Raw genomic sequence first — 26940 nt, forward strand, 5'->3', positions numbered from 1 at the left:
CCAACTGATATTGCCAACATCCTGGCAGATAGATTCAGTGCTAACTTTACCCCCCTCTCACCACCTAAGGGGCCCATCTCTATACCGGAAGAATGCAAAGTTCCTTTAATCACAGCTGCACAGGTAAAAACCACACTCTCCAAAGCCAAGAACGCAGCATCCATGGGACCTGACAACATCCCAGGCTGCGTTCTACATGAACTACAGAACGAACTGGCACCCCACCTAAGTACCATGTTCAATCATAGCCTCATCTCAGGCTTTGTGCCCACTGAATGGTGCACAGCGATGGTCATCCCACTCCACAAAGGGGGAGCCACCACAGACCCCAGGAACTACCACCCCATTAGCCTGATGAGCCTGGTCTGCAAGGCTGTGGAACGTATCATCATGGAACTTATAAACAGTGACAATGGTAATCTCCAAACTCTGGACCCCACCCAGTTTGGGTTTGTAAAAGGCAGATCATGTCTCCTAAATCTGATAGACTTCTTTGAAGCGGTCACCAAAGCCGTGATGAGGGTAAGGTGGTTCACACAGCCTATCTAGATCTCACCAAGACACCATCCCCCACTCTGGAATTATAGATAAACTCACTAAACTAGGAATAAATCCTTACTTCACAGGATGAGTTGTCAACTAGCTCACTGGCAGAACCCACACTGTGAAAGTAGCAGACTCCAAATCCAACTTCAGACCAGTGACAAGTGGAGAACCACAGGGTTCAGTCCTGGGTCCTCTCCTGTTTGGTTTCTACTTTTCTGAAGTACAGGCTAACACAGAAGGTCTTTGGCTAATGGAGTTCACAGATGACTGCAAACTAGGAGCCATAATCGAAACTCCTAATGATGTGGACATCCTACAAAAGGGCCTCACTGAGACAGATGCCTGGTGTCAAAGCCATGGCCTCAAAGTCAATGATAAAAAGTGCATTGTCATCCCTTTTGATAAAAACTCTGTACCCATGAACTACCACATAGACGGTAGTCTACTTAACACTGAAAGTGTGATAAGAGACCTTGGGACACAGGTGGACAGTAGTCTCTCCTTTGATAATCACATCACCACAGTAGTCAGGAAATCCTTTGATGTGGCATACCTCATCACTAAAGGTTTCTCATCCAGGAAAAAAAGAGGTCATTGTTCCCCTCTACTCGTCACTCATTAGACCCATTGTAGCACACAGTGCCCCTTTTGGTATGTATCTCACAAGACATCTACAACAACTGGAAAGGCTGCAGAAATACCTCACAAAGAGGATTACCGGCCTCAAACAGATGCCCTACGCAGACCATCTCAAAAAACTCCAGCTTTACTCCATCGCATATCACCTACTCAGAGGTGATCTCTGCCTAACATTCAAAGCTATGTCAAACCCCAGAGCTGTTGGACATGCTCCACTTAAAGAAATCCCAATCCCTCTGAGCTACATGCTCTAGGGACCTAAACCTTGTCACAACAATAAACAGAACATGCTGGAGAGATAGATTCCTGTCCCAGAGACTTCCCATACTCTGGAACAAACTACCTATCTATATCAAACAAAGCTCCTCATTAGCACTCTTCAAGAAAAATCTTGATGATTAGATGGGAGATAGGAAATTCACCCCGGGGATCATTTCTGTGGCTCTGCTCGACAGGGGCACAGGAAAATAATTTTCTTGAGTTGCGAAAGCCAAGGTACCTTTTTGGGTAGGCTTATATAGGCTCTAGGGCCAATAGCCTAGTACCTTCCTATGAACCTATGAACCCATAGAAAGTAAAAATACAAATAAAAAAAATCTAGTGAAAATAATGTGCCTTGAGTAAATGAGTAGTCTTACACACTGAGGTACTTCATAGCAAAGGATATACTGCACTTAAGTATTTTTGTGCCAAAAAGTCGAAAGAAGAAATTGACAAATAGAAACTCAAATATTTATCTGATAACACTTCATTATGCAGTCCATTCAGCAAATATACATCAATGTGCCCTGTATGCTTTAGTGTCACCCAAACACAAAACAGCCTAAAGCTGCAAAGGACAAATAAATATTGAAAATAAAAAACACAGAAACAACCCAGACAAATGGTACTTTAGGAAAGCAGACCTTAAGTGTGACTTTATCTGATATATACTAAGTCTCAGGCTGTAGTACTTCCGACTAGTCCCCATCTGTGTCACAGTGTGTGTGTGTGTGTGTGTGTGTGTGTGTGTGTGTGTGTGTGTGTGTGTGTGTGTGTGTGTGTGTGTGTGTGTGTGTGTGTGTGTTGGGGGAGGTGATGATGTATTTCATATGCATAATGCCTGATACTCTCAAGGAATGCAATTCATGACTCAAAAGTTTGCCACACCTCTTTCAGCTTGTGCCCTACCCACTCCAGGCAGCATGATTGTTTAGAAAATGGCCCTAAGTAACCCAATGGCTTAACTGGCTCACCACAGGAAAGAATGAGCCATACAACCTACTCCAGTAAAAGGTCCAGAAACACAGCCAAATCACAAATGAGTGCTGTGCCTAAAATAGTGCCTAAAATAGTGCCTTTTTTAGGCAAGGCTCAAATGATAAACCTACCGCCCTAGAAAACAAAAATGGAGAAAAACTAAGGGTAATACTGCTCAATGCCAGAAGTCTAAACCTCAAGATGCACGCCCTCGAAGCCCTCCTCAGTATGGAGAACATCGATGTCTGTGCTGTGACTGAAACCTGGTTCAAGGCTCCTGAGAGCACCCCAGCACTATCAGGTTATACCTCATATCATGCGTTCCGGCCCCAAAATCCGGACCGAACCACAAAAGGAGGGGGAGTATCCATATTCATAAAGGATACCCACACCTCCAGGTTAGTGGCAATGCACGAAGCATCGGAGACCATCCAGGTGCAATTAACCATAGGTAAAACTGCCCTACAGTTTGTAACATGCTACAGACCACCTTCTCAAACTCAGGAAACCCACACAGCCTTCCTGAAGACACTGGAGAATATGAATGTCTCTCCAAACACCATCATATTGGGTGACTTCAACTACCCAAACATAGACTGGGAACATTACTCAAGCCCCAGCACCCTAGCCCAAAGGTTCCTTGAGTTCATAAACTCAAATGCTATGGAACAACTAGTCACCATTCCCACAAGAGGAGAAAATATACTAGACCTGATCATCACAAACATGGGGACAAAATGCTCCACACCGGAAGTATATCCCTCATTGGTGAGATCAGACCATAAATTAATCTCACTGGAGATCCACATCCCGCCCCCACCCCAGCAAAAAGACCACAGTGAAGAACTTCTCAAAAGCAAACTTCACACTTCTTAAGACTGGAGTGGTATCCTTCAAGGCCCCCGAGCCAGTGGAAACCACACGCTGCTGAAACCCTTACAAATGCCTTCTACGAGCACCTCCAGGAATGTATGGATCAAGCAATCCCTAATAAAATCAAGACCCTTTCCACCAAAGGCAGGCGCCCGGTCTGGTGGACTCCAGCCATAAACAAACTCTACAACAAGAGGAGAAAGCTACTACATGACAGAGCAAAATCCCTAAATGGGAAGGCATTTCTGATCAATACTAGCAAAAAACTACGATCACTCATAAAATCATCCAAGGCCAACTTTGAGAGAAAAATCGCTAATGACACAAAAGACAATCATAAAGCCTTCTTTAGCTATGTTAGAAACCTGGGTGGAAACTCCCAGATATGTTCAGAATTAGTCCAAAATGATAAAAAAATCACTGAACCCACAGACATTGCCAACATACTGGCAGACAGGTTCAGTGCAAATGTCTCCCTCCCCCCCAAAAGGAGAAATATCTATCCCACCAGAGTCTAGCCTCCCAAACATCTCAGATGCCCAGGTGAGAACTGCTCTCTCTAAAGCAAAAACACAGCATCAATGGGACCGGACGGTGTCCCCGGCTGTGTGCTACTGAACTCAACGAGGAACTAAACCCACACATAAGGCTGCTGTTTAATCTTAGCCTTACTACAGGATACGTACCCAAAGAATGGCGCACGGCAACTGTGGTCCCACTCCACAAAGGCGGTGCTTCTACGGACCCTGGAAATTACCGCCCCATAAGCTTGACAAGCCTTGTCTGCAAAGCTATGGAGAGGATCATAATGGAACTCATAAATAAAGACATTGGGGACCTACAGACACTGGATCCTACCCAATTTGGCTTTGTCAAGGGCAGATCCTGCCTCTTGAACTTGGTCGACTTTTTCGAAACAGTCACTAAGGCCATTGATGAGGGTAAGGCAGTTCACACAGCCTACCTTGACTTAGCAAAAGCGTTCGACACAATACCCCACTCGGGCATCATAGAAAAGCTCACCAGCTTAGATGTAAACCCATATGTCACAAGATGGGTTGCAAACTGGCTCAAGGACAGAACACACAGGGTTAGAGTCAGACTCTAAGCCGGTCACGAGCGGTGTCCCACAGGGCTCAGTCCTGGGCCCCCTCTTGTTCGGCATTTATTTTTCTGAAGTGCAGGCAAACATAGGGGGATTGTGGCTGACAAAATTTGCAGATGACTGCAAACTGGGCACCATAATTGACACTCCATCAGACACAGACATCCTCCAGAAAGGTCTCATAGAAATGGATAACTGGTGCCAGAGCCATGGCCTTAAGCTAAATGCCAAAAAATGTATAGTCATACCCTTTGGGAAAAACAAGGTAACCCCTAATTACCACATAAGTGGTAATCCATTAAACACAGAAGAAGTTATCAGGGACCTGGGGACCCAAGTTGACAGTAACCTCTCTTTTGACACTCACATTGCCAAAGTGGTTAGGAAGATCTTCTACATTGCCCACCTGATCATGAAGGGATTCACATCCAGATCAGGAGAGGTCACTGTACCCTGTACTCTTCACTTATCAGACCAATGATTGAGTACAACGCCCCATTCGGAATGTACCTTACCCGACACCTGCAGCAGTTGGAAAGACCCCAAAAGTTCCTCACCAAAAGGATAAAGGGGCTCAAACATATGTCATACGATGCCCGACTGAAGAAACTCCAGCTCTATTCAGTCGCATACCATCTGCTCAGAGGTGATCTGTGCCTGACATACAAGGCCATGTCCAACCCGGAATTAATGGACATGCTCCACCTCAAAAAATCCAAATCCACCAGAGCCACGAGAGCAAGAGACTTAAACCTCAACACGGATATAAATAGGATGTGCTGGAGGGACAGATTCATCACCCAGAGACTCCCTACACTGTGGAACAGAATCCCAGTCCATGTGAGGCAGAGCCCCTCACTGACTCTGTTCAAGAGAAATCTTGACGAGTGGATGGGAGATCGTAGGTTTACCCCGGGAATCATCTCTGTATCACTGCTGGACAGAGGCGCAGCAAACTAATGGGTACAGTATTCTCATCCTAAGGGGTGGTGAAAGCCACACACACTCTGGCTAGGCTTATAAATGCCCTAGGGCAGATAGCCTAGTATGAACCTATGAACCTATGAACCTATGCAGACGTACATGCACTTTTCTAAGAAATAGAAATTCTTGCTTATGCTTTTCTTTAGCAAAAAAGTGGTAAGGAAGCAGAATACCTTCATTTAGACAACAAGAAGTGTTATCACTTTTAAGCACAAAAACATTACCCAGCCTTAATCCCCATCTGGGACTCTTTGCTCTACTGACAAATTCTCACTGCACTTGAGTCACCAGACATTACTGAAGGTGATTCGCTGTATTCTTCTTACATCTCTGAAGTTTGGAATTCTATTTCCCTCTCACTCACACAAACTAACAACCTGAAATCCTTCAAAATGCTGCTGAAACTACACCAAAAGATCTCATTGCATTACTCATGCACCACACCTGGCTGTATCTCATCCTTCTCTAAAATGGCTACCTGGCTATTTATCTTCTATCTTATCCTGTACCATTACTTTTACTTGGCTCTCTATATATATATATATATATATATATATATATATATATATATATATACACATATATATATCTATATATCTATATATCTATCTATCTATATATATATATATATATATATATATATATATATATATATATATATAAAACTGATTTTCATCGAATACCACGTATTCAAAAATGAGCAGTAGACAGCTCAGTTACACGAAAGTGCACTTATTCAAAAGTGCACTTTCACGAACTCAGCTTCTCCGAAAAGACAGCAGGAACACGTGCTATGTCCTCCACTGTGGTGCGGTAGTCATGGACCTTAGGGTTAGGGTGCGGGTCATGGTAAGCTAGTAGGGCTATCCCCTTACCATGACCCGCGCCCTAATCCTAAGGTCCGTAACTACTGCACTAAACATCAGTAGTAGCCCGTTCGCTGAAGCGTGTTTCATAAAAGTGCAGTTTCGATTAAGTGCACTTTCGCATAACCCAGGGTCTACTATGTAAGTTCGAAGAAGTGTATTTTTGAACTTATACAGTAGACCCATATATATATATATATATATATATATATATATATATATGTGTGTATATATATATATATATATATATATATATATATATATATATATATATATAAAATATATATATAAATATGTATATATATATATATATATATATATATATATATGTGTGTATATATATATATATATATATGTGTGTGTGTGTGTGTGTGTGTATATATATATATATATATATATATATATATATATATATATGTGTACTATACTCTACCCAACTTTATATTGTTATGAAACTTCACTTTCCCTCTGCCCAACTATTATAAAAATGGGTCCAATATTTGTCTAAACACTCATTCTGTGATTTCATATTCTGTTGCTTGTGTCATGATTAGAATATGTTTTTATCTGACTGTATCTTATCAAGTTTTCATTCGTTGTATTTATTTATATCTTAGCTTGCATTTTTGATGCACTCTGACTAGATAGTTTAATCTTACCCTATCTGCATTCAGTCTTACTATGTTCTGAATTATGCTATGTGCTCATTTTGTTTTTAATATTCTTAACTGAAAGACTGTGATATATTTTCGGCTCTCTGAGCTCGGGTCATGGCTGAAAAGGGTCACTAGACCAGTCTGCTTAGTTGGTGAACAAACAGTAGATAAGTAAATAAATGTTTTCATTTTCTCACTGTAGTATACTCAAACAATCATTGTTTTTCTCATTATTGTGTACTCAAATGATTCATCACACTATGAATGTATGTATGTTACTTTGTCTCTCTCTCTCTCTCTCTTTGTCTATCTTGCATAGATTTTCCCCAGGGCCTCTGCTAATAAGGGGTTTTCCACCCAGTCAGCCTTTCCTGGTTAACAAAAGCAATAAAGAAATAAGAATGAAAGTAGTGCGCAAGGTGTTTTTCAGAAGAACAGAGCAATCAGTTAACAGCTATAAAGAGATACCGAAATATCCGAATTACTGATTAACTACAAAAGATAAGGAAATTGCTCACCCTCTATGCAGAGAATGGCGATCTGAACAAACGGTCCCAGCAGGTTATTAGCACCAAGCACTTAGCACTGGAGCTTAAGCTGCATAACACAAATAGCTAGATTAAGCCAACAGCAACCTCTTGGGATTGGCTGTAATTTAACCATTCCAAGATAGCCGATAGGTTCTCTTGTCTCCTTTTTTTCTTCTTCTATCTTGTAAGAGGACCGCTTTACCTATCAGCTGCAGCTCTGGCATTTGTGATTCTGCTCTGCACTCTTTTGGTCTGGTCTATGCTAAGTGTTTCTGTTTACAGGAAAGAGAAGGAGGGAATGGCAAGCCAAGATGCGCTGAGGAGGAAATAGGCCGCATTTTATGAGTGTACATTTTCAGTGGCCAACAAGAAGAATTATCTGGTTAAGTGACTTGCTCAGACTCACACAGTAGATAGAAGATGAAGGACTTATACTCTGTACCCCTGAATACAGAAAGCAGCTTGTACCCTTAAACCTCTTCACTAAATGCCAGACAATTTGCTGTGCTGTTTCTCTCAAGAAGAGCAAAATGATGCTGGATACTGGGGAAAAAATGGAACTCCATACCTCTACCCACCAGAATTATTTCTAACTTACCCACCTTTAAATGCTCCATAAAATAATACTTTACAGAATCTTGGACCTGCTCCTGTGCCAATCCTGGATGAACTTATTCACTATACTTCACTTACTCCTTCAACCTGAGTCACACCTCACAACCCCCTCCAACCTCCTCTTCCACTCCTTACTTTTGTTTTTCCCACTTCAACTCTACAGATCTTTCCTTTACCTCTTTCTCTGTCCTCCCTACTCACCTAAGCTACCTGAAGACACCCTACCCTGAACTTTTCTTATGATCTCCTTTGCCCTCCATCATTCTTCCTTCCCTAACCATAATATGAACCACTTATCATACTAAGTCATCACTCAATTTCCTCTCGCTGTCTCTAATCATGTAACTAATATCTCTTTAAATATCTTATTAGGATTGTCTCAGGTGTCATTTATCACATACTAATCTAGGTAACAAATAATATGATTAATGAGTTTTTCCTCGCATATTTGCCTCAACTCATGCTATTGTCTATCATTGCATTCTACTATGAAATATATGTTCTGTGTTTTTCTTATTACAGCATTTTCTTATATTTTGTAGTGTAATTTGATGCTTTGTAATTTAAATTATCTGTACTTGAATTTCGAAAGATTGTGATTGTGGAGCTTTTCTCTCTAGATCTCCTCTGAAAATCGTCACTTTCTGGTGCAGTCAGACTTTCCTGGTAAAGAAATGTCAAATAAATAAATAAAATAAAATATTTAATCTGCATGTTTCTAATGGCAAAACAAATGTTACTTAATAAGAATGAAGCAGTCTTGATAAACAATCATAGTCAGAAATTGCTCGACTTTTCTACTATCTGCTGTTTGATATATGTTTGGACTTGTGCTCAAATAGAAGTCAAACTGTAGTTGTAGAACTCAAAGGCATTATTGTTTCAGTTCACAAAAGAAGCAACAGTGTTTAAAAAAGTTAACAAAAAAGTACTACCCATTGGAGAGGCCCTTGAAGATTATCTATGTCGGTCTAGAATTACTTTACATTCTATTTCCAACAGTTAATTTTAGGAAGGGCTGATTATTAAAGAACCCTGAAACTCACTCTAAATGAAATAACTTACGCTTTGATCAAACAAACAGGATAAGAGAGCAGTTACAATAGCACAGAACAAGGCATCAGAAGCACTTAACCAGCTTCATAAAGTGACTCAGCAGATGGCACAAAGAAACTCTTAGCAGGTTGTAAGGCAAAGACAGAAAGATAAAGAAGATAGTCATCAGACACCCTTCATAAGATATGCCAGCAACAACCTGCTCACATGTACAGGATGTCAAAGACAGATGGAAGGAGTACTTCCAGCAGTTTCTGAATGAAGAAAACCCCATAGAAGCTGTACACCCCAGACACGGCCTACTATGAGAGAAGAAGAGGAGTCCATCCTAGAATAAATAAGAACAGGACTAAGGAAAATGAAATTAGGAAAAGCAGAAAGCTCAGGTAAAGTTGCTGTAGATATGATTAAGGTGTTGGATGAGTTAGGGGGAACAATGGCACCAAAATGTACTTATAGCAGTATGGAAAGAAAGGTGTTTTTTAGATAACTGGAGAACATGCATTCTAGTGCCAGTGTACACAAAAGGGACATTCACAACTGTGGGCTGTATAGCAGTATCAGACTCCTGTCACACTGCATGAAAGTTCTGCAGAGGGCGACTGATAAACAATTATAAAGAGTGGTAAAATGTAAGATGGGAGATGAGCAGTTTGGATTTAGAACAAGATGCAGCATAAGTGATCCAATGTTTATAGTGAGCCAAATAGTTGAGAAAAAAAGCTAGAGATGAGGAATGAGTCCAAATGAACATTCCTAGACTTTGAGAAAGCATATGATAAGATTCCAAGAAAGCTGATTTGGGCAGTCCCGCAGTGGTTTGGAGTCCCAGAAACAATGGTAAAATTAGGGCAGGCTATGTACAAGGACCCAATGATACAAATGCAACCAGGGTTCAGACTCACAGAGGAGTTCCCAGTGGGAGTGGGTTTGCATCAGGGTTCAGCTCTGAGCCCACTGCTGTTCAAACTGATGATGGACTACTTAAGCAAACAGGTCAGAGGGGACAGATCAATAAAGTCGCTGTATGCAGATGAAATGGCATTACAGGCTGACTGAACAAGAACTTTAGCAAGTACAGAGGAATGGAATGCAAAACTGAATGTACATGGGATGAAACTGAGTACAGATAATACAGCTGTACTCACGGCAAATGAGGGAAATTAGAAGAAGTTGAATGCTCAGATGGATGGGAAAATAGTAGAATAGGTTAACAGCTTCAAGTATCTGAGAGGGGTGGTCAACAAGAAGGGAAGTTTGACTAAGAAGGTCAAAGCTATAATCAGAGAGGCTGCGGCCAACTGGTTCAGAGTGTCAGGGGTAGTGTGTGCCCGAAGAATGACAAAGCAGTTGAAAAGTAAGGTGTAGAAAACAGTGGTAAAACCAATAGTACTGTGTGACACAAAAACCCGGGCAGTGAAGGAAAAACAGTTGAGAAAGCTAGAGGTGATGGCGATGAAGTGCCTGAGATGGGGGGTTAGGATGCACACTGCAGGATAGATGAAGAAATAAGGACATCAGAGCAGAAACCCAAGGAGCTTTAATTGCAGTGAAAGTCAAAGGGAACAGATCACAATAATTCAGACACACATGGAAGACAGCAGAAGGCAATCTAATGAAGAAATTTTAGGACAGACAAGAAGAAGAAGCCAAGAGGAAATGCAAGCATCCAGAAAAGAGATGGATGGGTTTTATGAGAGAAGACCCACAAAGGTCAGATATGACTTTCAAAGAATGCAGAAGAGGGGCATTGAATGGAGAGAGATGGTGACACTTGAAGCAACACCATGACCGCACACAGAGAATGGGAAAAGGGGGTTGATGCTTGTGATTTCAAATACAGAGTTTGTCATGATAAACATATTCAAGTTGCATTGACGAGATATTAGGTTTCAGGCTTAAGACCTTATTCCCAATTATTATTTGTGAGAATTTCAGAAATATGATATAAGTCCTACAGTCTTGTCATGAGCCAGTCCACCGTCAAGTCTGTAAAAGATGCAGGTCATAACTTCATGTACAATTCCTGACTGCTTTCTAGGCAATGAGCACATGGCAGATGTGCTCCAAACTGATAACATCTCAGCATTCTTCAGATAACGTCATGTGATGTAATATCCATGGAAGCTTGACGTGTGTTACACAAGCATATCATCAACCTCAACGTTTTCAGTAGGGCTTTCTCAGCCCTTCACAGCTCCACATACCAAAGACTGTTTGGTAATTTCATGGGGGTAAACAAAAACTTACTGGCCACCCAGGCAGAAGACAAATGGATTGTAGTATAATCCAACATCTGCATACATACTGTCTCAGTGACACAGAGTTAAAAAGAGTTTCCACATATGTCAAAAATATGTAAGAACATATGATATTCTATAAACCCTTTTTACATTCTCACAAGCAAACTCTTCTGTCCCATCATTCTGTTGTATTCCAAGGAAGCCAGTCTACACACATAATACACTGACAGAAAAGCTTAAATTAAGTGTTAAGTGTCATGCAAGTTTGATGTGTATATTTACTCTACACAGTTTCTTCATGTGAGCATCAGAAAACAATGACACTACCATTAATTATCAAAATCTAATCTTAGATTTCCCTGTAAGAAATAAACGCACCTATGTTTTGAGTCAATGTTGCTCCCTTGAGTACACATTCTCTAGGGTATGTGTCATCCAGGTAGCCATGAGGGTATTTTGCATTCTAACTGGTATCCGTTCTATAAGAATTTTTCTAGGTTTTCTGGCCTAAGCACTTGTTTCATTGCAAGGGCCACATTTACCCCAAGTCCATACATGTGTGCTCCTCAACATGTGTGTTACCATTACCAGGTTGGGCGGCCACATCCACGACTACTCAGAAATGGCTTCCCACGTCATGACAGGCCTCCACTCTCCAACTGAAACACTTTCATGAGAGCAGCGGTGCAAGCTGGGCAGGAGCTATCATCCACTCCCCATGGATGGTTACCTCCATCTTCTCTGCTTGTGATATCAAGCACCACACCATCTTCTCAAACTGAGGTGACCTGAAATGTGGTTAGTGCTTTATCACTCTATGCCAGCAGCACAGATGGAATAACTATACACTGAATTTATACAAAAATATAAAATGAAACTTTTTTAAATTGTTAGTTATTCTTTATATTTGTTCTTCTGTTTTGCTTGCTAAACATAATTCATTCTTGTAAAAATATTTTCATAGATGTGGCAACTTTGTACACTTGCTTCATTTACAATTGGAATAATTGCCCTAATCACAGCTACTGTTCTCTTTGCTCTGCGGTCGAGTAACATGCTATGAAAGTTCATACTGACTTTGGTTACTGGTATTAGAACCTTTCCAGTCTAGCCTCTTCTTGATTCCTGTTCTACTGCAAATGCTCCAAGTTGATAGCTCAGTATTCTGTCATTTGTAATTGTTTACAGGGCATTTTTATATATACCTAGTGTAATGTGTGTCTTCTTTTGTTGTCCATTTAAGCACCATGGCATGCCAAGGGGTGTTGTAAGAATGTGCCAACATTTCAGGATGCATTGTCTGAAAATTGCAGATGAGTTAACCATTTGAAAAGTGGAAAATCTGTTGCCATCTTTTTGATTATCTACTGTGGCCCATCTCCCTTGGTTACTTGCTGTGGCCAATTTCCTTTGGTTGTTTACTGTTGACCAACTCTTTTCTTTTTTTTCCAACAGACATCTTTATTACATTTTCACACATAACATAGGCAATCTTAACATTTCAACAAATGAAAAACAAACAACATGACACCACTTTAGTTGCAAATAGTATACATTACAGACACCACTGAAACTGCAAACATTCTGCATCACTTATATGGCTCATTCAAATCCTGCCTCTTAAACCTCTTTCCTGCTCTCCATATGTTATTCCCACAATTCCCATTTTCCCTATGTACTTTACTCCCTCCCCTTTCTAAAGATCCCAATTCCTGTTGTGTTATCTCTGTTAGTATATTCACCACTTCTAGTAAAGTTGGTCTAGACTTTGATTTCCATTTTCTAGTAATTGTTTTTTTTTTGGCAACCACCATAATTAGACTCAACAAGGCTTTACTATGTCAAGCAATTCTGATTTTGTATCATAACTCAAGAAATCATCTCCCAAGTCAATCCCATCTGCTCAATCAGCATATCCGACAGAGCAGTCCCCAGGGAATCCTTAAAGTCTGTCAGCTCATTACAGTCCCACAAAATAAGTTCCCAGCCACTTCTTTCTTGCCCGTCACACCTCCAACACTTGCTATCCACCTGCGGAAAAATTCTTTGGAGTCTACTTGGGGTATAAAAATACCTATATTAACACTTCCAGGGAATAATCCTAAATCTTCTAGACTTTGTTGCATATTTGGGAGATATACATATATCCCCCATTGTCTCTTTGTGAATTGTTTATCCAGTCTCTCTTCCCAATCCTTTCTAAGCTCCTCTGATTGATTCTAATTATCATGCAATATTTTATATGCTTTACTAATTATTCCTTTTTTAATGACAGTTTCTGTTCTAGAATCTAGAACAGAAACTGTCATTAAAAAAGGAACACTACCAGTCTTTCATTCAGGAGCCCCCTATTTCTTTCTCTTTGCCTATACTCTGATATCAATCATTGATAGGGAAGGCAATCTATGACCTGCAGTCCAAATAAATTCTTGTCCTCTTCCCATTCTATTACCTTTCCCTTTCTAGTTATTTGCTCCCAGTACCTTGGTTCCTTTGCCAGTTTTCTCCAATAAATTCCAGCCCCTCTTGCCTATTATCTGTATCCCTAACCACAGTTATCCCTATCAGCAGAATCTCTTTACTCCATTCTCGTGCTGGTTTGGTTCTTAGAATACTCCCTGCTATTTTATGAATATAATACTCTGTATGACTGTTGTTGTTCTCCTTAAGAGTCTGCATCCAGAATCCCAGTCTCTCCTTAATTCTTGAGCTTTCTCCCTGCGTTATCATCATCATTCCTTTCCACTTTGAATTATAGTTTTCTGCTTGTGCTGTGTAACTTAACTGTGTCGCTCTAAAATACCCCATCAAATTGGATAATCCTAATCTGCATTGCTTTACTGGAAGAATCAGTTTATCCCACATGACCCTTGCTGTCTTCCCTTCCCAGATAAAATCCTGCAACTCTTTTTAATTGCTATCCACAGCTTCTCCTCTGGTTAATAAAAATATACCTGACCTGTGTATACGACTAAATGGGCTAAACACATTTTAATGGTTTATATCTTAGTATCCATATCCATATAACAAAGCTTCCAGTTTCTCAATTTTTGTATTATCTTCTGTTTAGTCTCTTCCCACATATCCTTAGCTGCCACAACAGAGTAATTTCTAATCCATACTCCTAAGAACAAAAACCTGACTGTGGTATTCACTACCCAAATGATCAAACAGCCACCCACAACTTCACACACAGCAACAAACAGTTTACCATCCCCAGCACACAGAATCTACCACCATCAACAAAATATTACCCCTGTAAAGCCTCAAAACATAATCCTAAAGACAAAGACTATATAAAACTTATAAACAAACTCCTAAATCTTAGAGTATCCTGTCACTATAATCTTATAACACATGGGGACATCCATCCCAACCGTGGCCAGTCCAAACCCAATAGCCTTCACTCCCCTACCAAAACCCCCACAGTTAAACTACCCCTTTCTACTCCCACTAGTTCCCTCCTAGCATTTCACCTAAATATTAGAAGTACTAACAATAAGATTCCCAACCTACACGCTCTCCTAGCAACCCACTCCCCAGACATTATGTGTCTTACGGAAACCTGGCTAAAAACTAGTACTACTGATAACGAGATACTCCCTCCAGGATATAATATTCACTGGTTAGACCATACTAACCTAGTACTACTGATAATGAGATACTCCCTCCAGGATATAATATTCACTGGTTAGACCATACTAACCTAGTACTACTGATAATGAGATACTCCCTCCAGGATATAATATTCACTGGTTAGACCATACTAACCTAGTACTACTGATAATGAGATACTCCTCCAGGATATAATATTCACTGGTTAGACCATACTAACCTAGTACTACTGATAATGAGATACTCCTCCAGGATATAATATTCACTGGTTAGACCATACTAACCTAGTACTACTGATAATGAGATACTACCTCCAGGATATAATATTCACCGGTTAGACCATACTAACGTAGTACTACTGATAATGAGATACTACCTCCAGGATATAATATTCACTGGTTAGACCATACTAACCTAGTACTACTGATAATGAGATACTACCTCCAGGATATAATATTCACTGGTTAGACCATACTAACCTAGTACTACTGATAATGAGATACTACCCCCAGGATATAATATTCACCGGTTAGACCATACTAACCTAATACTACTGATAATGAGATACTACCTGCAGGATATAATATTCACTGGTTAGACCGTACTAACTTAGTACTACTGATAATGAGATACTCCCTACAGGATATAATATTCACCGGTTAGACCATACTAACCTAATACTACTGATAATGAGATACTACCTGCAGGATATAATATTCACTGGTTAGACCGTACTAACTTAGTACTACTGATAATGAGATACTCCCTACAGGAAATAATATTCACCGGTTAGACCATACTAACCTAATACTACTGATAATGAGATACTACCTGCAGGATATAATATTCACTGGTTAGACCGTACTAACCTAGTACTACTGATAATGAGATACTACCTCCAGGATATAATATTCACTGGTTATACTGTACTAACCTAGTACTACTGATAATGAGATACTACCTCCAGGATATAATATTCACTGGTTAGACCATACTAACCTAGTACTACTGATAATGAGATACTACCTCCAGGATATAATATTCACTGGTTATACTGTACTAACCTAGTACTACTGATAATGAGATACTACCTCCAGGCTATAATATGCACCGGTTAGACCGTACTAACCTAGTACTACTGATAATGAGATACTCCCTCCAGGATATAATATTCAGTGGTTAGACCATACTAACCTAGTACTACTGATAATGAGATACTACCCCCAGGATATAATATTCACCTGTTAGGCCATACTAACCTAGTACTACTGATAATGAGATATTAACTCCAGGATATAATATTCACTGGTTAGACCATACTAACCTAGTACTACTGATAATGAGATACTACCTCTAGGATATAATATTCACTGGTTAGACCATACTAACCTAGTACTACTGATAATGAGATACTACCTCCAGGCTATAATATTCACAGGTTAGACCATACTAACCTAGTACTACTGATAATGAGATACTACCTCCAGGATATAATATTCACCAGTTACACCATACTAACCTAGTACTACTGATAATGAGATACTCCCTCCAGGATATAATATTCACCGGTTAGACCATACTAACCTAGTACTACTGATAATGAGATACTACCTCCAGGATATAATATTCACTGGTTAGACCATACTAACCTAGTACTACTGATAATGAGATACTACCCCCAGGATATAATATTCACCGGTTAGACCATACTAACCTAGTACTACTGATAATGAGATATTAACTCCAAGATATAATATTCACTGGTTAGACCATACTAACCTAGTACTACTGATAATGAGATACTGCCTCCAGGATATAATATTCACTGGTTAGACCATACTAACCTAGTACTACTGATAATGAGATACTACCTCCAGGATATAATATTCACTGGTTAGACCGTACTAACCTAGTACTACTGATAATGAGATACTACCTCCAGGATATAATATTCACCGGTTAGACCATACTAACATAGTACTACTGATAATGAGATACTACCTCCAGGATATAATATTCAGCGGTTAGACTGTACTAACCTAGTACTACTGATAATGAGATACTACCTCCAGGATATAATATTCACCGGTTAGACCATACTAACCTAGTACTACTGATAATGAGATACTACCTCCAGGATATAATATTCACCGGTTAGACCATACTAACCTAGTACTACTGATAATGAGATACTCCCTCCAGGATATAATATTCACTGGTTAGACCATACTAACCTAGTACTACTGATAATGAGATACTCCCTCCAGGATATAATATTCACCGGTTAGACCGTACTAACCTAGTACTACTGATAATGAGATACTACCTCCAGGATATAATATTCACTGGTTAGACTGTACTAACCTAGTACTACTGATAATGAGATACTACCTCCAGGATATAATATTCACTGGTTAGACTGTACTAACCTAGTACTACTGATAATGAGATACTACCTCCAGGCTATAATATTCACCGGTTAGACCATACTAACCTAGTACTACTGATAATGAGATACTCCCTCCAGGACATAATATTCACTGGTTAGACCATACTAACCTAGTACTACTGATAATGAGATACTACCTCCTGGATATAATATTCACTGGTTAGACCATACTAACCTAGTACTACTGATAATGAGATACTACCTCCAGGATACAATATTCACTGGTTAGACCATACTAACCTAGTACTACTGATAATGAGATACTACCTCCAGGATATAATATTCACCGGTTAGACCATACTAACCTAGTACTACTGATAATGAGATACTACCCCCAGGATATAATATTCACTGGTTAGACCATACTAACCTAGTACTACTGATAATGAGATACTACCTCCAGGATATAATATTCACTGGTTAGACCGTACTAACTTAGTACTACTGATAATGAGATACTCCCTACATGATATAATATTCACCGGTTAGACCATACAAACCTAGTACTACTGATAATGAGATACTATCTCCAGGATATAATATTCACCGGTTAGACCATACTAACATAGTACTACTGATAATGAGATACTACTTCCAGGCTATAATATTCACTGGTTAGATCATACTAACCTAGTACTACTGATAATGAGATACTACCTCCAGGATATAATATTCACCGGTTAGACTGTACTAACCTAATACTACTGATAATGAGATACTACCTCCAGGATATAATATTCACTGTTAGACCATACTAACCTAGTACTACTGATAATGAGATACTACCTCCAGGATATAATATTCACTGGTTAGACCATACTAACCTAGTACTACTGATAATGAGATACTACCTCCTGGATATAATATTCACTGGTTAGACCATACTAACCTAGTACTACTGATAATGAGATACTACCTCCAGGATACAATATTCACTGGTTAGACCGTACTAACCTAGTACTACTGATAATGAGATACTACCTCCAGGATATAATATTCACTGGTTAGACTGTACTAACCTAGTACTACTGATAATGAGATACTACCTCCAGGATATAATATTCACCGGTTAGACCATACTAACCTAGTACTACTGATAATGAGATACTACCTCCAGGCTATAATATTCACTGGTTAGACCATACTAACCTAGTACTACTGATAATGAGATACTACCTCCAGGATATAATATTCATTGGTTAGACCATACTAACCTAGTACTACTGATAATGAGATACTACCTCCAGGATACAATATTCACTGGTTAGACCGTACTAACCTAGTACTACTGATAATGAGATACTACCTCCAGGATATAATATTCACTGGTTAGACCGTACTAACCTAGTACTACTGATAATGAGATACTACCTCCAGGATATAATATTCACCGTTAGACCGTACTAACCTAGTACTACTGATAATGATATACTACCTCCAGGATATAATATTCACTGGTTAGACCGTACTAACCTAGTACTACTGATAATGAGATACTACTGCCAGGATATAATATTCACCGGTTAGACCGTACTAACCTAGTACTACTGATAATGAGATACTACCTCCAGGATATAACATTCACCGGTTAAGACCGTACTAACCTAGTACTACTGATAATGAGATACTACCTCCAGGATATAATATTCACTGGTTAGACTATGCTACAAGGAAAGGAAGTGGGATAGGAGTCCTTTACAAAAATACTCTAACCGTTAATAGAGACACCATTTAACAACCCCAATTCAATAATGCCGAACTCCTCATAACCAAACTACAGATTAACCAGAACAAATGCTTGAACATCGTCTGTGCTTACATTCCACCAGGCAACAACTTAAATACCCTATAGGATATACTATACTGGTTATCCACTACGTATCCCCAAGAAACCATAGTTGTTGGTGACTTCAATGCCGACTGGCACCCCTGCTCCTCTGAACGCCCCTCACCCCAAACCCCTCACCCCTATAAACTTATCTGGGTTTAAACAGACCATAACCTCTCCCACTAGGATAAACAAACCAACCAACAGGGAAAGTATCCTAGACTGGATCCTAGTTAATAACCAAACCCAACTGTACACAGCTGGCACTCTCCCTGATGACCTTAGCAACCATTTACTAACCGATATCATAAAACTTAAGGCAGGAAACCCTCACCAGACCAAATATAAAACACTTAGAAACAGGAAAAACTTTCACACTGCTATATTCCTAAATGGACTAAAAGTAGTTGACTGGTCAAAACTAAAAATCTACCATTAGAAGCGGCTATAGCTCACTTTAACATTAAATTCCTAAGTATCCTCAATTCCCATGCTCCAGCACGTACAATAAAATTTAGATAAGACAGCACCATGGCTCACAAAAGATACCAAAGCTAAAATCAAAACTAGAAACAGAGCTTGGTCCAGCTGGAGAACAGCTGAAGCCCCACTTGACCATCTAAAATATCGTCAACTCTGAAATGATACAAAAAATCTATTTTACTAGATAAAAAAAATCTTCTACCAAAATCTCCTACAAAAACACCAAAACAACTCTCAAAAGTTCTGGGCAGGCTTAAATAAACTACTTCATTCAGGTCATTCTACCACTCCAACCCTGGCTAACCATACTCATAGTTCCCCAGAGACCATAGCTGGGGCCTATAATAACTTTTTCACTGAAAGAATCCAATCCCTAGCAAATCAACTAACCCCCACAAACTTAAACCACACCCCTAATCTACCCACTAATCAGCCCGAATTTAGCTTCCAACTGATATCCACTAGTTTTATCAAAACACTTACAAAAAAACTAAAACCTACCACCCTCGCTGCTGACCTCCTCCCTGCAGAGTACCTACAAATAGCTGCAGATGCCATTGCATATCTCATATCTATCCTTATAAACAGAACCTTATCCAAAAGTGCTATCCCCTCCCCCTGGAAAATATCCCATGTCATCCCACTCCATAAAGGTGGTAGTTCTACAGACATATCCAACTATAGACCCATTGCCAATCTTTCCCCACTAGCCAAAATAATGGAAAAATGTGTACACAAGCAACTAATGCAATCCCTTACACAGAATAACTTACTATCCAACTCCCAGCATGGTTTCAAGCCATACCACAGCACCACCTCAGCCCTCCTTTCCTTTACTAATGCCATAAACCAAAACAGGAATGACAATAGGCTATCCTCCGCCCTCTTTCTTGACCTATCAAAAGCCTTTGACATGGTCAACCATGAACTTCTCATTCTTTCTCTAAAATCTATTTCCCTCAATAAGCACGCAATCCAGTGGTTCCAGTCCTACCTGACTGGTAGACAACAGGTGGTATTATGGCAGGGCAAACTCTCCAGCCAGCTACCTCTCACACTTGGTGTCCCTCACGGCTCCATACTAGGTCCACTACTCTTCTATATTTTTATCAACAACCTTCACACTGCTATCCCTAAAGCTACCTGTATTCAATATGCAGATGGTTCCACACTGATCTGCTCAGCCACCTCCCCATTCGAACTGCAAATCCTAACCCAAAATACATTTAACACTATTGAGAACTGGCTCACCAACCAACGTCTAATGCTGAACCCCAATAAAACTAAACTTCTACTCTTCACCCCCACTAGTAGATCTGCCACACTTTCATTCTCTGTCACATCTAATAATGGTACCACTATCTCCCCAGATCAACACACCAAACTTCTAGGGGTTATCATAGACAATAATATCAAATTTGACCTACAGGTCAACAAAACCATACAGTCCATCAATAAGAAGCTTGGATTACTGTATAGAAACAAAGACATTTTTAACCCCACTGGCTAGGACTGCAGTCGCTCGGTCACACCTACTCTCTACTCTTTTATATGCCTCACCTGTACTCTCAAACCGCAACAAATCCAAACTAGGTAAACTGTCCCATAGCTACAACCATATTGCCAGATCCGCCACTGGCTCCACCTATAGAGCACACCACTGCCAGAACTTGAAACTACTAGAGTGGCTAGAACTGCCCAGCTTAATTCAATTCAATCAGCTTTTAATAGCGCACAACATTCTGTACCACCCTGAGGATACCCTCTCACTTATAAATATTATTAAGCCATATAGCAACCTGAGATCCCTACGGTCACCCAACAAACTACTGGTCCAAACTCACAAAGCTAATAACTCTGCTGATGAATCTCTGTTTGCCAACTTTGATGGCAAAACCTGGAATTTGTTGCCAAACTATATAACCCTACAATCCTTCAAAAGTCTCTTAAAAAAAAACTAAAACAGTATCTCAAAGTGAACTGGCTTTGCCCATGTACCAACCCTGATTAAATTATAAACTGAAAGCATAATCAGTAAATATCATAAAATGCAACTAAGTCACCAAGCTCTATATCCAATCTGATGTCTCTTGCTTTTAAGTGTGTCTGTCCATGAGAATTGTGGGTCACTACTAGGGAACACTACTAAGCCATTGTACATAACCACTTTGTTTTATATTTTCTAATGTTATCCAACTTCTTGTGTAATCTATGTAAGTTTGTCTATTTGGAGCTTTTCTCCCCGAGCCTCCACTGAAAATGGACATGTATCCAGTCGGACTATCCCATAAACAAATGTAAAATAAATAAATAAAATAAAATAAATAAATAAAGTACTTCATTTTATCATATTCCCATAAATATGGATATTGTTGGACCAATTTGTGTGTGGGTACATAATTTACTGCTATTGCCTTTGTTTTAGCTTCATTAATTGTGTATCCTGAGTAGATCTGAAACTGTCTTAAAATGTTCCTCAACACTGTAATGTCCCTTTCTGATTTTGTCATGCATAAAATAATATCATCTGAAAATAGAAGCAGCTTTTCCTGACTGCCATACCAATTATATCGTTGAATTTCTGAATTTTTATTTTGTTGCCAATAGTTCTAAATATAATGCAAACAACAAAGGGGAAAGCAGACAACCCTGCATGGTTCCTTTACTTAAGCAGACATTATCAGAGAGGACCCAACCCACCTTAATTTGCGCTTCAGATCCCTCATATATTCTTCTAATCAGCCTTATAATTTTATCAGGGAAAGTAAATGCTTCCATTTCCCTGCTCATGAAGTCCCAGTCTACTCTGTCAAATGCTTTCTGTGCATCAAGACCCACCAATAAAAGTGGTACTTTCTTACATTCGGCTTCCCTTTGGATCATCACTGTTCTCTGTTAATATTGTCAAATGTTTGCTTCCCCACCACAAAACCATGCTGATTCATATCTATCCATTTTGGTATCACTTTTGTCATTCTTTTAGCCATTAGAGACATAAACACTTTATAATCATGATTTAGTGTTGAAATGGGCCTGTATGAACCTGGATCCGATGGATCTTTACCCTCTTTAGTTATTACTGTTACCACCACTTTCTTCCAGGATGCTGGTACTTCTCCTCCTCTTAAAATACTGTTAAACAAAACCTTCCAGAACTTTATCAGTTTTTTCCCCTCCTAGCTTCCAAACTTCCACAGGAATACTGTCTATTCCTGGGGACTTTCCTGTAGATTGGTTATACATAGCCATTTTTATCTCATCCCTTCCTATCCTAAGTGTTAGTAATTGAGCCTTATCTACCTCTAACCCTGGCAAATTTAATTCTTCCATAAACATTTCCATTTGCACCTTTTCTTGATTTCCATATTTCTTTGCTTTATACAAACTTTCATAACATTTCTGAAATATTTCTAATACTTCTACAGGTTCTCTTGTTATCTTCCTTGTTATAGGCTCCCTAAGGTTGGTGACAGTCCTTTCCACTTTCTGTTGCCTGAATTGTTATGCTAAAAGTTTTTGTGTTCTAGAATTATTATCAAAAAACAGTTGCTTAACAGCAATCTTTCTAAACTCGTGCATATTGTGAAAGTAATCCTTTATTTTCTGTTTAGCATTCTGCTCCTTTTCTTGTTCTGAGTGATTCCATATATTTTGCAAGACTTTTACCATTTGCCATTCCCTCTAAATAATTATTGATACTGTTTAACCATGTCTCCCTTTCTTTTATTCCACCCTAGCTTTAAACTCCACATTAATTTTATCCCAACCCTAGCTATGTTTTAAGAAGAAAATTCTCTTGTCTAGTAGCTCCTGAATTAATTCCAAAACCCATTCCTTGAATTCCTCTCTTTTCAACCAATAGGTGAGAAAATGCCAGTGTCTCATTTTTTTTCATTATCTTGAGTTTTTATTTTAGTTATTATTGGCGCATGATCTGAAATAGTTATTGGATGTGTTTCAAGACCTTCAATTAAGTGTACATGTTCCTGTGAGATATAAAATCTATCTAGCCTAGTCCAGTTTTTGTATGCCGGTAAGTAATATGTAAATTCACTCCAAACTTCTAATACTGAATTCACATCTTCCATGGCAGACATTTTCATAACTTTCTTCAAAAATCTACCCTCTTTTGTTATATTTTCCCTTCTAGGCCCCCCGACACATCTTCACTGTTGCAAACCAAATTCCAGTCTCCACCTATAAGTAATATTCCTTGCTGAAAGCTGATTATGTCCCCTAGAATTTTCTTAAACTCCATTATAACAGTTTTAGGGGTTGTGATGACCATGCCCTGGCCCAACAATCAAGGAGCCTCAATCCTCATCACTAACACCAGGGAGGTCGTCTTCTAGAAGAGAGGAAAGGATAACTAATGCAGACAGTAAAGTACAATTTCCCTTAAGTACACCCAGAGATCACAGTCAGCCTGGGGCTGGTTTCTCCCTTGCTCACCAGGTCCCCAGTAAGACTCTCCACTGGCACAGTTATAGGGTCCAGGTCTCAGCCTAGCTGGGCAAGCTAAAACCTCCAGTACCCTCTCTGTCCAACCAGTGCTTCGTGTCCCTGCCAAGTAGCTGACACACCATACACACACACTTTGATACAAGTATTTATACAAATTCACAGACACTCCTGGGAAAGGCTGACACAGATTCTCCAGCTGTGCCCCTTTACCCAGACCATACGGTAGTAATCCCTGCCACCACCCAGCTAATAATATCAGCTACTAAAATGCCATTAAAAGGGTGTCCAATTATTACTGTGTGATATTATTATCCAATGGTAATGTGACTATTCAGTCTAGGCTTACTGGAAGAGCTTAGACAGTAAACTCTATAAATATATAATGTACCCTAAAAGCATAATTTATCTCTACATAAACCAGCCACAGGTAGAAGGTTTTAAAATATTTAATAATAAATAATTAAAACACAAGACAAAACTACTACACCACAGAGATATCTAAGAGTTCAGAGATCACACAGAGACTTAAAATAATACAGTAGGACTAGTCTGATTTCAAAGAAAAATACCTAATTAATCTTTATGAGCTTTAACTATTCCTACAAGAAATCACAGTGCTAAAACTTATATGTAAGCATAGGCAGAGTGCTGAGTTAGATATCCAAGACCAAAATGCTCTCAGTCTTTTGTGAGAAATAGTATTTAAACATTACTAACAAACATGTCTCTAAGGCCCTCCCAAACTACATCATTTTTGACACTTAGTCTGGAGTTCTCAGGCTTCAAACTGCATTATTTAGCAATCTAACACCTACTCTGAAACTTACAACAATATAAGTCATTTCACATGTATATTCTAACAGAAACCAGAGCAATAAAGCACATTCCACATCTAAATTCTGGTCATAAACTTTAGCCTTAAAACAATGGGCATGAAACCTTCATCCAGACGCACTGGAGATGAACTCTAACATGAAAGGGTCACAACATGCTTCATTGGGCCAGTAGAGTGCAATGTTGTCACATATTTTGCAGTTCCACATTTCACAGTATTCTTTTACACTCAAGAAAGCATGCCTGTATTTTACATTTATTTACAAATATCAGAATTATATATCAAATTATATTTGACTAGGCTGGCAGCCTTCGCCCATCTCTCCCCAATCATCACAGGGGTGATGTAAATGCATGCCAGTGTAATCCTCCTCCCTAGCCAGTAGCCCCTTAGTACTATGCATCTTCCATTATTATCTTTTGTTTACCTCTTCTGTCACTATTGAATCTCCTCTTGCAATAATATAAGTGCTCCTCTTTTCCTTTGTCCCAGATATTCCACTGAATAACCATCCAGAAAACCTTTCTTTATCAAATTCACATGCTCAGTTATTTCCAGGTGTGTCTCCCTTAGCATAACTATTTGCACTCTGCATTTTTTAATATAATTCACTACTCTTTCTTTTTTATGTTTATCTGTAAGACCATTCAGATTGAAAGACATTACACTGTGGCCCAACTCTTTTGTTACTTATGGCACAACTCCCTTGGTTATGTGAATTATGTGCAGCTGCATTTAAAGCTTGCCTTTGTACTGTTAGCAACATTCCTGAGCTGGAAGATTGCTCTATGATTTATCATGGTTGTGTTATTTGTGAAACAAAGTGGTTAAAAGATTTTAGAAATCCATTACATAAATACAATGAATAATATACATGTCAAATGCTCAATTCCTTGTATTTGTCTCATTGTTTGACTTAGAGTCTGTAAACCTCAAAAGTCAGGTACACTGCTTTTAGTGTTCACCTTCTTGGAATATGCATTAAATCTCACACAACCCACTCATCTTACCTCAAGTAGGTATGTAGAATATGCCTGTCTCCCTTCCTTGGCAAGCATAAAAAATGAATACATGAATGTGTGAATGTATAGTGTGTGTGCATGTGTGTGTTTGTGTGTGTGTGTGTGTGTGTGTGTGTGTGTGTGTGTGTGTGTGTGTGTGTGTGCGTGCGTGTGTGTGTGTGTGTGTGTGTGTGTGTGTGTGTGTGTGTGTGTGTGTGTGTGTGTGTGTGTGTGTGTGTGTGTGTGTGTGTGTGTGTGTGTGTGTGTGTGTGTGTGTGTAGGAGAGAAACAGATGCTGTTCAATAAAAGATAAATGCAAGAGAATGACCAGCTCATATTTGTTACCTGAAAACTTTGGCCCACTACTCTGCAGCTCTGGCATGGACCAGGGGTCATCAGCTGGCTCCTCGTCTACTAGGTTGATAGTAGAGTAAGCAGGTGGCAAGTCTTCAGCACCTGCCAGCTGTTCTTTCTTAATGTTCCCTACAGTTAAAAATGGAGGAAATAAAAAAAAATGTGTCAAACAGCAACATTTTAAGATAAAAATACACTGTTATCACCAGCAGGTGGTGCACTTGCCATTCTTTTCTACTGGAAATCCATTCATTGCAATATGCATGGGTGGATCCGTAAGGCCATCTTTGCGATGGTTGCCTTCCAGTTCAGGTCGTGGAGCCATTGTCTGAGAAAAAAAAAGAAATGTTATTATCTACACCTCAGTTTACCTTCCTGTCTCTATGAAATAATTGTCTTCAATTGAAGTAAACCTTGTACATGAACTGAAAGTATTGTTATTAACTTCAAAAGAAATATCAGTGTTCCTTTAGAACTAACCAGTCAGCAGTCTGTGTAAAATATCCATGTGAAACATCAGAAAGTATATCTCTTTGCCTTCCCATGTCTTGTATACATA

General features: G+C 39.3%; 1 protein-coding gene across 2 annotated transcripts in view; it reads right to left on the reverse strand.

Annotated features, from left to right (window-relative positions):
- Positions 1–26940, reverse strand: part of SLC34A2 (solute carrier family 34 member 2) — a 477602-nt gene that overhangs the window by 243639 nt on the left and 207023 nt on the right. For both annotated transcript variants that reach the window (XM_044062162.1, XM_044062161.1), the window contains 2 exons: positions 26607–26709; positions 26373–26510 (listed from right to left, as the gene is read on the reverse strand). In XM_044062162.1, the coding sequence (XP_043918097.1) occupies positions 26373–26510; positions 26607–26706 (238 nt within the window). In that variant the 5' untranslated portion in view covers positions 26707–26709. The remainder of the gene's footprint in view (positions 1–26372; positions 26511–26606; positions 26710–26940) is intronic.

This window comes from Protopterus annectens, chromosome 2.part1 (assembly GCF_019279795.1).
Source record: "Protopterus annectens isolate FY-2018-M chromosome 2.part1, PAN1.0, whole genome shotgun sequence".
NCBI lineage: Eukaryota > Metazoa > Chordata > Ceratodontiformes > Protopteridae > Protopterus > Protopterus annectens.